The sequence below is a fragment of the Labrus bergylta genome, chromosome 15 (genome assembly GCF_963930695.1).
Source record: "Labrus bergylta chromosome 15, fLabBer1.1, whole genome shotgun sequence".
In the NCBI taxonomy this organism is placed as follows: Eukaryota; Metazoa; Chordata; class Actinopteri; order Labriformes; family Labridae; genus Labrus; species Labrus bergylta.
This window is the reverse complement of record NC_089209.1, coordinates 529,992-542,491: the sequence shown is the minus strand read 5'-3', so window position 1 is coordinate 542,491 and position 12,500 is coordinate 529,992. Positions and strand designations below refer to the sequence as shown.

General features: G+C 48.2%; 2 protein-coding genes across 3 annotated transcripts in view; one reads left to right on the top strand and one right to left on the bottom strand.

Moving 5' to 3' along the window:
- Nucleotides 1–1,000, top strand: part of LOC110003029 (putative transmembrane protein INAFM2) — a 1,350-nt gene extending 350 nt beyond the window's left edge. Inside the window, exons 1-2 of the mRNA XM_020658722.2 lie at nt 1–341; nt 559–1,000. The exon at nt 1–341 is cut by the window's left edge and continues 350 nt beyond it. Coding sequence (XP_020514378.1) covers nt 38–341; nt 559–704 — 450 coding nt within the window. The 5' untranslated portion in view covers nt 1–37 and the 3' untranslated portion in view covers nt 705–1,000. The remainder of the gene's footprint in view (nt 342–558) is intronic.
- A 478-nt stretch (nt 1,001–1,478) lies between these two features.
- The window catches only part of zbtb1 (zinc finger and BTB domain containing 1), a 15,134-nt gene continuing 4,112 nt past the window's right edge, over nt 1,479–12,500 (bottom strand). For both annotated transcript variants that reach the window (XM_065963556.1, XM_029282375.2), the window contains 2 exons: nt 12,459–12,500; nt 1,479–6,896 (listed from right to left, as the gene is read on the bottom strand). The exon at nt 12,459–12,500 is cut by the window's right edge. In XM_065963556.1, coding sequence (XP_065819628.1) covers nt 4,871–6,892 — 2,022 coding nt within the window. In that variant the 5' untranslated portion in view covers nt 6,893–6,896; nt 12,459–12,500 and the 3' untranslated portion in view covers nt 1,479–4,870. The remainder of the gene's footprint in view (nt 6,897–12,458) is intronic.

The window sequence follows — 12,500 nt, the reverse complement described above, 5'->3', positions numbered from 1 at the left end:
GTTTTCTACATTTCTGTTCCTGACCCGAGCGAGCAGCATGCGGGACCTGTGGAGCTGGACCGGGGGCCCAGAGGGGCGTGGGAGAGCGGCCTCGTACACGGGGGAGTGCAGGGCCAGGTTGGAGACCAGAGCCAACAAGAAGTGGGTCAGGTTAGTGACCGTGCTGGTCTACGTTCTCACCGTGTCTCTGGCGGCCGCCGTCCTGGTTCTGTACTACAGTCTGATCTGGAAACCCACAGCTGGACCTGGACTGACCCGGACCGGGACCGGGGCAAAAACAGAGACCAGGGAGCCGGGAGCCTCGACCTCCGGGATGAAGACGAGTGAAGAAGATCAATCAGGTGAAAATAATCATTCAGTGTTGATTCATTCACATAAGCCCCGCCTCCTGACAAGACCAATAGAGTCCTCAAAGAAACTTAAAACCTTTAAATGAATCTCTAATGTGTAACTTTTAAAAGATGTAACATCAGGAGCATGTGATGATGTAAGCAGTTACAGTAGATCTGATTGGTGGATCCACTTCCTGATTATCTCTGTTGATGTAAAAACCTGTAGACCCACATGGACCTGGACCCACTGACCCCCCTCAGGCTGGACTCAGCTCCTCCGAGCCCCCCGCTGTGACCGCCGATGATCCATCCAACCTGCCCACACACCGAGCCGGGTGCCGGGAGGTGGACAGAGAGGGGTCGTCCAGATAACCTCTGCTCATTGGTTAATCACTGAGCGGTGGAAAAATCTGTTTTTAGTTTAAGTTTAAAACTCAAAGCTGTCAAACTATTAAAACATTTTGAATCAAATGTTTGAAATTCTGTTATTTAAAAATAAAAATTGTTGGGCTTTTATTTTGTATGTTTGTCTTGTTTTAAGCTGAGAGTATTTGCTGTGTGCTTTTATTTTGAAATAACAGTATGTGACCTGTGACCTCTGAGTCATCGATGGACGACTTTAATCAGAATCAGGAAGCTGCTCAGGTCGCTCCATCAGCTGATTAAAGTTTCCGGCTGAGTTCCTCTCTGGCTCTGAGTTTTATTTTTAACCCAACAGGAAACCTGCATCCTTGTTTACAGAGCTGCCGGCTCCTGATTGGACGGATAGGTAACACCTGGTTTGTTAGTGACTCTGAATGTTTAAACTTTACTCCGTGTTAAAGAGTCTTATAGATCTCACCTGATCTCATCTTTAATAAACATCTGGAGTGACTCTGATCACTGCCTGTCGTTCACAGCTCATCCTGCAGCTCCCCCGTGTGGACAAACTGTGAACTACAGGCTGAGAACTTTACAGATTAAAATACAGACTCTGAGATCAGCTGTTACATTAATCCTGTGAATCCTCCTCACAGCCTCAGGTGAGGAACATGTAGGAGGGCTTTCAATGAAGTTTTAAAAACATCTGCACAGATGTTCAGATCTTTAATCTCAGCCGACATCTTCAAGGAGAGAAAAGTAAAGACACAGATTTCCAAACACACGTTTGTTTTAATCACTCTGTTTATTTTATTGAGTGCTGATTGAGATCAAGTCGCTGAAAACTTCACAAACTGAACATCAGAAAAAAATTAAACAGCCGAACACACGAGGACCAATCAGAATCCCTCGCCAAATGTTGAGGCGTTACAGAGAACATCAGGAAGATTCAGTAACTGTTTAAAGAGTTTCTACTTAAAGTTCAGGACCGGGAGAAGACGTTTCAGGAACCCAAGGCCTCGTCCACGTGTAGGCGTGTATTTCAGAAGACAAGTTTGTTTTGACCTTCTGTACACAAACGGCGTGTTCACTGAAAACGCTCCTTGTTTAAGGTGTTTCTGTGTAGACGCCACGCTGTGCGGCGCCGGTTTCTCCTCTGTGTGACCTCATCATGTGCCGCTGTCTCTTTAGTTTTCATGTGCGATCTCACACACGCACGCACACGCACAATGAAGAACTGTCTGCGTGGTTCTTTTCTACAGGGCACCAGGGGTTCCAAAGTCTGACCCAGCTCGCTCCAGTCCTGGTACTGGACCGGAAAAATCTGAGCCAGACTCTTAAATTCACCAAATCTGGATTTCAGAAGGTCAAAAGGTTTCGATACTTTTATACGTCTCCCGGCCGCAGAAATATTTGAGCTCCTGAATAAAATCGTCACAATATTTGTGTCCAGCTCAGCCGGTTCTACTAAACCCGGTTCTACTAAACCTGTGAATGTGAATAAAACCATGAAGAGCGCCCGATAACCACGAGACAGCAGCGTCCTCGTCTGACCTGTGATTGTCCAAACGCGTAACAGAAGCCTCACCATCCTTCAACAGACTTCAAAAACTGGAACCATGGTGAGGGCTGGACCTGGATGATGCTGGTTCTGATTTAACGGACTTTGGTCTGGACCAGTTCCTAAAGGTTTGAGTGTAGTTCAAAGTGTGAAACATATCGTGGTCTGGTTGAAACTGGTTTGGATCAGGTTTAAAAGAACGTGGACCTTTAACTGGTTTCTACATGTTCTGAAATGTTTGGGTTTGTCGTTTGGGTCTTTCTTGAAGCCGGCACCAGACTGCAGTGAAACACAACTTCACAAGACTCATAAGGCAAAAGTCATATATTGACCTCTCTTCTTCAGACCCTAACCCTCACCAAACCTGGGGCATTCAATCTCCCTAAATTATTCAAACTGCATCGCAAGAACCCGGTCAAAATATTCCCTCTGCTGTTGGGCAACATTGGTATCAAACATGAAGAAGGCAACAGTCCAAAGTAAACTTTGATTCAACACTTCCTGTCTGTGTTTGAAGTCCACCACAGAGTTTCCAGACCGGCTCCTGGACCTTGTGCTGGTTCCAGTCAGCTGACCGTTTCTAGTGTTGTGCTGTTCCACGACCTGACCTTTAAAGGGATACGTCACCCATTAGCATTTAGCTTAGCATCATTAGAAACCTGGTAGTATTTTTGAATGGTCGTGCATCCCGCCTTCATTTTCCCCTGAGATGTGAAATCTTTGTATTTCTAAGTCTGAAAAGGAGCTGAAGCTACAGACCAATCACAGATCAGTGGGTGATAAAATATAAATATAGCGGTGAGACGGCTGCTGCCGACAGGCCGGCCGGTTATATTTCTACTGCTATACTGTCTATTTTGGAGAAACTGTAACAATGGAATTTCCCTCTGGGATTAATAAAGTGTTTCTGATTCTGAACTAGAGGATCTTAGTGGGAGTGGCCTGCTGTGCTGTGCATTCTGGGATTTGGTGTCTTTCATCCACATGAGCCAAAAAGACACTTTCTGTCTTTTCTCAGTCAAGAAGGCTCCAACTTCAAAATGTATTTCACATTTCTACATATATGACCCAAAGTCAGTACAGAGTCATGTTTCATGGTGAAGTTTCCCTTTAAGTGTTCACTTTGAAACACGAGGTGTGTGGACTCACACCTGCCCATCCCCCAGCATGCATCTCTGTGAAGAAGCAGGGGGACATAGAGGACGCAGTGCTGCTGGCGTGCACCGCCGCCGTCACAGTAAAGGCACCGATCACAGAGCACGTTGGACGGTGAATGTAAAGCTGACTGAGTAACTACAGAAAAGAATCAGAGTGCTTTCCCACCACGAGTACCGCCACTCAGCCAACGTGTGGCGTGTTCAGAGAGACGAGATGACATCAGAGCTTAGAAAACGTCGACTCAAATTGAGAGACCCGACGGTTCACAAAGAAGCTGAACTTTGGCGTCTTCTCACAGGTTCAGCTTTTGACTTGAATCAAACGAGAACGTTAACGGTTGTTTGAACTTCAGCGTGTTAGTCACTGACTCTTAAGCTCCTCCCCCTGACGGTGACATCATCAAACAAACAGGAGCTGCAGCAAGTTTCCATTTCTTTCACTGCCGGCCTTGGCGTTCACACTGAGAGCAACACAACAAGTGGAGGCGAGACGTCAGAGGTCAGGGGTCGTCTCCAGCCAGGTGCACTGTGGTGCGTTCAAGTGCAAAAACGATTTGTCGATTCCAGGTTATGGTTCTGGATTTCTGGTTCCATGACCGGACGTGAATTATCTGATTCTTTGACTAACGATTGTCACCTCTTACTGAGCGATGTTTGAACATCATACCCTCTCGATAAAACGTCTCGTTAGCTCTTTAGCTGGTTAGCTTTGATAGGCGTGTATTCTGGCGGTGGTTATGGACAGTTAACTAAGGTTAAGTGGTTGGTTCCTCGACTCGGTTCGGTATTCTCGTACCGTTGCTTAAAGTCTTTATATGTGATGTTTTGATCCAGCAGATGTCGCCCTTGAGCTCCAGCATGAAACCAAAACAACTCGCGCTGTATTGTTGTGTTAGCATGCTAATGCTAGCGATCTTTATTATGCTGGTATCTTCACACTGCATGTAAATTTACCTGAAATGAGCGTGATCTAGAAACACAGTTAAGCAGTGAGTACAGTATGTTATTCTTCTTTTCTCTAGTCCCTCAATTAAACAACTTTTATACACGAGGGGAGGAGTCAGCCGGCCGTCCAGGCGATGTAAACAAACTGAAGATAGGACTCTGAAAACTCTGAAAACATCACAGACAGTGGGACTCGGGTGTTACACCCATTGTAGACAGTCATGACTCACAGAGTTATTTTTAGAGGAGATACTTGATTATATATCATCATATGAAGCCTTTAAGTGTTTTCAAAATTAAAGCTGCAGATTGTCACACAGAACAATCGACTTCCCGCCTCGTTGCTCGCCTCGTTGCTCGCCTCGTTGCTCGCAGTGTGAACGCCTCTTTAGGTTATGCATATGTTTAAAAGTGCAGATTAAAAGTTGTCTTTTTGGTGTTTTAAGTGCATACATTTGTTCTCACATTTATGGCTTTTAGTAACAAACTGGTATAAATGCAGAGGACGCTTCTGATTATAGTCTCTTGGTGTGTTTGGAGTTATAGTGACTCCTCATGTCTTTACGGAGGCGGAACTTCTCTCCGCAGACGCCACAGATGTACAGGTGAACGTCCATGTGTTTCTCCAGCTGCTCTCCTCCTGGAAAGATCTGGAAGCACACCTGGCAGATGGTCTCCCCGGCTGACAGGTGTGAGATCATGTGTCTGACGTGGTCGTGTTTGAGGAAGGTTCCCTGGTCGCACACGGGGCACACGTAGCGCGCCATGCCTTTGTGCATGTCGGTGTGCAGCCGCAGCTGGCGCTCCCGCAGGAACTGCTTCCCGCAGGTCTGACAGGTGAACTGCTTCTCCTTGGTGTGCACCGTGTAGTGCTCCCGCAGGTGGCAGCGCTGGTAGAAGCCCTTGCCGCAGATGCTGCAGAAGTGTTTGCGCCGGTGATCCTGCTCGGCGCCGTCGTCCAGCAGCACGGGGCGGAACAGCTCCTGGTCGTGGCAGGACAAGGCGTGCTCCAGCGCTACGCTCTCACTCTGAAACAGCAGACCGCAGTGAGAGCAGGCGAGGTCGGCGGCCTCCAGCAGACCCTCGTCCATACCCTGCGGCTCCTCGAGGAGAGACGCCTCGTCCTCCCCGTTTGAGTCCGACTCCCGACCTTGGGACTCGCCGCAGCGCTCTGCGTGCTCCTGCAGCTGACGGCCTTTGATCAGCACCTGGCCACACCTCCCACAGGCGCATATGTGACCCATGTGGTTGGACAGGTAGTGGGCCGACTTGTCCTCCTCTGTCAACAGATCGCCACACAGCTCGCAGGGGGCGGAGTCAGGGTCCTGCTTCTCCTCTTTGACCTTACGCAGCTTCGTGGGGATTCCCAAATCTTCACTGCTCGACATGTGACCTTCAAAAGGATCGCTGCTGTTCTCCACGCCCGACACACTCGGCGCTGGTTCACGCTCAACGCTCATCTTTGCCCTCAGCAGGTCCCGGTCGCCCACACGGACCATCTCTATCTCAGGGAACACGCTTTCTTCTGGTTCCGTCTTGATGGAGACGCTCCGGGTCGACCCAGGTTCGCCGTCTGTCCCGGCCGCCACCGACCTGATGGTGAGATCAGAGTCGACCTTGACCCCGGGCCAGTCGTCCTCGCCTTTACAGACGGCTCTGTGGTCGTCTAAGCTCTCTGACGTGGAGCTCTCTGCTTTGCTGGAGTCGTTGTCCCCGTCTGCGTTCCCTCGCGGTGGATTGAAGGCTTTCCTGTTGGTGCACGTCAGGATGTGTTCGATCAGAAGCTTCTCGCAGCTGAAGACGAAACCGCAGTCGTCGCAGGTGTAGGTGCGTCCAAAACGTGGACGGTCTTTGAGTGCTGAACCTCTGGCGCTGGACCGCTTTCTTAAATCACACGGCTGCTCCACCGCTCCGTCGACCACGGGCGGAGCCACGATGAGAGGAGTGTTCACCACCTCCTCCGCCACCACCGGTCTGCTGGCGGTCACTGGAACCGCTGGTCGTGCGGCAGAGCTGGTGACAGCTTTTGGTATGCGCTCCACCTCGGGGGCGGGAGGCCTCGGCTTCTCATACATGCGAACGCCAAACATCATTTTCCCACCGGCGGGTCCTGTGGAGGAAGTGGACGAGGAGGAGGCGGAGGCAGAGGCGGAGGAGGACGGGGTGAGGTTGGAGCTCCTGATGTCCCTGAGGTCCTCCAGCGAGTCGGGGATGTAGTACATCTGCAGGTACGCCATGGACGCCTTCAGCTCCTCGAACTCGTAGCTGCCGACGACAATGCGCCCGAGATACATGAGCTGCAGGATGAGGTCGAAGCACTCGGCGCTGATCTGCATGTTGCTGAGGTCCAGGCGGCCCGCCCCCTGCTGGTCCCGGATGAACATCATCCTGAAGTAGGAGCTGCACGCCGCCAGCACGGCCTTGTGCGCCCTGAAGTAGATATCTCCGATGGCGATGAGGCAGTCGCAAAGGAAGCCCCACTCCCGCTGGTTGTTGAGCTGCTGGAGGACGTGATCGCTGTGGCTCGGCCTCGCCATCGCCCTGCAGGACACAGAAGGAGGAGTTAAAGAGCTGCATTCTTTCTGCTGTGAGGTTTTCTCTGTGGTGGACTTTGAACGCCTCGTACAGTCTGGTCGTGCTCAGCGAGGCGGAGGAGAACTCAGATCTAAGGTGAAAAATCATCAGCTCAGCATCACGTCACACACAATCTAGATCATTTCAGAAACTCCTTGAAGAGTTTTCTGGAATTAGTATCTTTGCTTTCTTTACCTGTGTTCAGAAGTTTATAAAAAAAACCTGCAGTTCCTCCAGTGTCCACTAGAGTCTGTCTCCTGCAGTGAGTCAGTCCTCATAGAGCCCCATGTTAAAATAAACATGTTTAAAGCCTGGTAAAAAAAAAACAGTTTGGGTCTCTAGAGCTCATTTCTGTCCTCACTTGTACGGGCTGAATGTTACAACTCATCTGTTTACATTTTATTAAAGGGGACATATTCTGAAGAATCCACTTCTTCAGTGTTTGTGAACATATATCTGTGTAAGCTGAGAGTCTACTGACCCACAACATGTGAAATAAACCATCCAGTCCTTTGTTTGTGGTCTGCATAAGTCTTACAACACAGAGAAGCTCTGTTTCTAATGTGCTCTCCTTGTGATGTCACAGTGGGATTCTGGGAAAAAAGAATGAATCCCCTCCCCTCCCCTGATATCTCCACCCATGGGGGGGTCATTGCATTTAAAGAGACACACACACCAAAACGGAGCGTTCTGAGAGAGCTGGTTTATACAGGGTCACAAACCTCCTCTGGTGCTTGATTCATGTTATATTCTGACCAAAGCACAGCACAGATGTTTAATTTAGACCACAGGGGACTGTTTGAAAAGGTGGAGGAGGGGACTGTTTGAAAAGGTGGAGGAGGGGACTGTTTGAAAAGGTGGAGGAGGGGACTGTTTGAAAAGGTGGAGGAGGACTGTTTGAAAAGGTGGAGGAGGGGACTGTTTGAAAAGGTGGAGGAGGACTGTTTGAAAAGGTGGAGGAGGGGACTGTTTGAAAAGGTGGAGGAGGACTGTTTGAAAAGGTGGAGGAGGAGGACTGTTTGAAAAGGTGGAGGAGGACTGTTTGAAAAGGTGGAGGAGGACTGTTTGAAAAGATGGAGGAGGACTGTTTGAAAAGATGGAGGAGGACTGTTTGAAAAGGTGGAGGAGGGGACTGTTTGAAAAGGTGGAGGAGGGGACTGTTTGAAAAGGTGGAGGAGGAGGACTGTTTGAAAAGATGGAGGAGGACTGTTTGAAAAGGTGGAGGAGGGGACTGTTTGAAAAGGTGGAGGAGGACTGTTTGAAAAGGTGGAGGAGGGGACTGTTTGAAAAGGTGGAGGAGGACTGTTTGAAAAGGTGGAGGAGGAGGACTGTTTGAAAAGGTGGAGGAGGACTGTTTGAAAAGGTGGAGGAGGACTGTTTGAAAAGATGGAGGAGGACTGTTTGAAAAGATGGAGGAGGACTGTTTGAAAAGGTGGAGGAGGGGACTGTTTGAAAAGGTGGAGGAGGGGACTGTTTGAAAAGGTGGAGGAGGAGGACTGTTTGAAAAGATGGAGGAGGACTGTTTGAAAAGGTGGAGGAGGGGACTGTTTGAAAAGGTGGAGGAGGGGACTGTTTGAAAAGGTGGAGGAGGAGGACTGTTTGAAAAGGTGGAGGAGGGGACTGTTTGAAAAGGTGGAGGAGGGGACTGTTTGAAAAGGTGGAGGAGGAGGACTGTTTGAAAAGGTGGAGGAGGGGACTGTTTGAAAAGGTGGAGGGGGACTGTTTGAAAAGGTGGAGGAGGACTGTTTGAAAAGGTGGAGGAGGCCTGTTTGAAAAGGTGGAGGAGGACTGTTTGAAAAGGTGGAGGAGGGGACTGTTTGAAAAAGTGGAGGAGGACTGTTTGAAAAGGTGGAGGAGGGGACTGTTTGAAAAGGTGGAGGAGGGGACTGTTTGAAAAGGTGGAGGAGGAGGACTGTTTGAAAAGATGGAGGAGGACTGTTTGAAAAGGTGGAGGAGGGGACTGTTTGAAAAGGTGGAGGAGGGGACTGTTTGAAAAGGTGGAGGAGGAGGACTGTTTGAAAAGGTGGAGGAGGGGACTGTTTGAAAAGGTGGAGGGGGACTGTTTGAAAAGGTGGAGGAGGACTGTTTGAAAAGGTGGAGGAGGACTGTTTGAAAAGGTGGAGGAGGGGACTGTTTGAAAAAGTGGAGGAGGACTGTTTGAAAAGGTGGAGGAGGGGACTGTTTGAAAAGGTGGAGGAGGACTGTTTGAAAAGATGGAGGAGGGGACTGTTTGAAAAGGTGGAGGAGGGGACTGTTTGAAAAGGTGGAGGAGGGGACTGTTTGAAAAGGTGGAGGAGGACTGTTTGAAAAGATGGAGGAGGACTGTTTGAAAAGGTGGAGGAGGACTGTTTGAAAAGGTGGAGGAGGACTGTTTGAAAAGGTGGAGGAGGGGACTGTTTGAAAAGGTGGAGGAGGAGGACTGTTTGAAAAGGTGGAGGAGAGGACTGTTTGAAAAGGTGGAGGAGGACTGTTTGAAAAGGTGGAGGAGGAGGACTGTTTGAAAAGGTGGAGGAGGACTGTTTGAAAAGGTGGAGGAGGGGACTGTTTGAAAAGGTGGAGGAGGAGGACTGTTTGAAAAGGTGGAGGAGGGGACTGTTTGAAAAGGTGGAGGAGGGGACTGTTTGAAAAGGTGGAGGAGGGGACTGTTTGAAAAGGTGGAGGAGGAGGGGACTGTTTGAAAAGGTGGAGGAGGGGACTGTTTGAAAAGGTGGAGGAGGACTGTTTGAAAAGGTGGAGGAGGGGACTGTTTGAAAAGGTGGAGGAGGGGACTGTTTGAAAAGGTGGAGGAGGGGACTGTTTGAAAAGGTGGAGGAGGAGGGGACTGTTTGAAAAGGTGGAGGAGGACTGTTTGAAAAGGTGGAGGAGGGGACTGTTTGAAAAGGTGGAGGAGGACTGTTTGAAAAGGTGGAGGAGGACTGTTAGAAAAGGTGGAGGAGGGGGCTGTTAGAAAAGGTGGAGGAGGACTGTTAGAAAAGGTGGAGGAGGACTGTTAGAAAAGGTGGAGGAGGGGACTGTTTGAAAAGGTGGAGGAGGACTGTTTGAAAAGGTGGAGGAGGACTGTTAGAAAAGGTGGAGGAGGGGACTGTTTGAAAAGGTGGAGGAGGACTGTTTGAAAAGGTGGAGGAGGACTGTTAGAAAAGGTGGAGGAGGGGGCTGTTAGAAAAGGTGGAGGAGGGGGCGGTCACATCAGAACTTTATTTCCACAATTTGCCTTTTTTCTTATTTAGAAACAATATGACAAAATCTGCTGAGTCAGACTTTCTGCTGCTGCATCAAAACAACTTTAAATAAGAGAGACAGACAGAATATAAGAGAGACAGACAGAGTATAAGAGAGACAGACAGAATATAAGAGAGACAGACAGAATATAAGAGAGACAGACAGAGTATAAGAGAGACAGACAGAATATAAGAGAGACAGAATATAAGAGAGACAGACAGAGTATAAGAGAGACAGACAGAGTATAAGAGAGACAGAATATAAGAGAGACAGACAGAGTATAAGAGAGACAGACAGAATATAAAGAGAGACAGACAGAATATAAGAGAGACAGACAGAATATAAGAGAGACAGACAGAATATAAGAGAGACAGACAGAGTATAAGAGAGACAGAATATAAGAGAGACAGACAGAGTATAAGAGAGACAGAATATAAGAGAGACAGACAGAATATAAGAGAGACAGACAGAGTATAAGAGAGACAGAATATAAGAGAGACAGACAGAGTATAAGAGAGACAGACAGAGTATAAGAGAGACAGACAGAATATAAGAGAGACAGACAGAATATAAGAGAGACAGACAGAGTATAAGAGAGACAGACAGAATATAAGAGAGACAGACAGAGTATAAGAGAGACAGACAGAATATAAGAGAGACAGACAGAATATAAGAGAGACAGACAGAGTATAAGAGAGACAGACAGAATATAAGAGAGACAGACAGAGTATAAGAGAGACAGACAGAATATAAGAGAGACAGACAGAATATAAGAGAGACAGACAGAATATAAGAGAGACAGACAGAGTATAAGAGACAGACAGAATATAAGAGAGACAGACAGAATATAAGAGAGACAGACAGAATATAACAGAGACAGACAGAGTATAAGAGAGACAGACAGAATATAAGAGAGACAGACAGAATATAACAGAGACAGACAGAGTATAAGAGAGACAGACAGAATATAAGAGAGACAGACAGAATATAAGAGAGACAGACAGAATATAAGAGAGACAGACAGAATATAAGAGAGACAGACAGAATATAAGAGAGACAGACAGAGTATAAGAGAGACAGACAGAATATAAGAGAGACAGACAGAATATAACAGAGACAGACAGAGTATAAGAGAGACAGACAGAATATAACAGAGACAGACAGAGTATAAGAGAGACAGACAGAATATAAGAGAGACAGACAGAATATAAGAGAGACAGACAGACAGAATATAAGAGAGACAGACAGAATATAAGAGAGACAGACAGAATATAAGAGAGACAGACAGAATATAAAGAGAGACAGACAGAATATAGAGAGACAGACAGAATATAAAGAGAGACAGACAGAATAGAGAGACAGACAGAATATAAGAGAGACAGACAGACAGACAGACAGACAGGCAGGCAGACAGACAGACAGGCAGGCAGGCAGACAAACAGACAGACAGGCAGACAGACAGACAGAATATAAGAGAGACAGACAGAATATAAGAGAGACAGACAGACAGACAGACAGGCAGACAGACAGACAGACAGACAGGCAGGCAGGCAGACAGACAGACAGACAGACAGGCAGGCAGGCAGACAGACAGACAGGCAGACAGACAGGCAGACAGACAGACAGGCAGACAGACAGGCAGGCAGGCAGACAGAATATAAGAGAGACAGACAGAATATAAGAGAGACAGACAGAATATAAGAGAGACAGACAGACAGTCAGACAGACAGTCAGACAGACAGACAGGCAGGCAGACAGACAGACAGACAGACAGGCAGGCAGGCAGGCAGGCAGACAGACAGACAGGCAGACAGACAGACAGACAGGCAGACAGACAGACAGGCAGGCAGAAGGGAGAGGCCGCGCGCACTCTGCAGCTAAAATGGAGAAGCAGAGGTTAGCTTCGTGAAGCTAACAGCGGTTAGCATGGAGGAGCCCGGGAATCACTTTCAAAATAAATAATTAAACCTCCACAGGCTGCGTGACAGGCGGGAAAAAGGTTAAACTATATATCTACAACCACAGAGACTGAATGGAGCTCCAGAGTTTTAAGAACTATTCAATATATTCGGTAACTTTGAGCACGTGAAGCTCACGGGAACACACTCAATCTTTACTGTGAAAATCCAAACCGGATGTAGTAGTTAATTATGTATTCATGTTTATAGTGATCTCTCCCGCAAACAGTCCCGCCACCCCCGCACAGCCACCCCGCACTCAGCTAGCACCGACAGCAGCAGGCCGCGGGGACTTCTGTCAGCTCTCCCCGCCACACTGCACTCTGGGCCGGGCAGAAACCCGACGACTCACCGTGGGTCCCGGAGGCCGGCGGAGGATCTGCTGCTGGCGGGG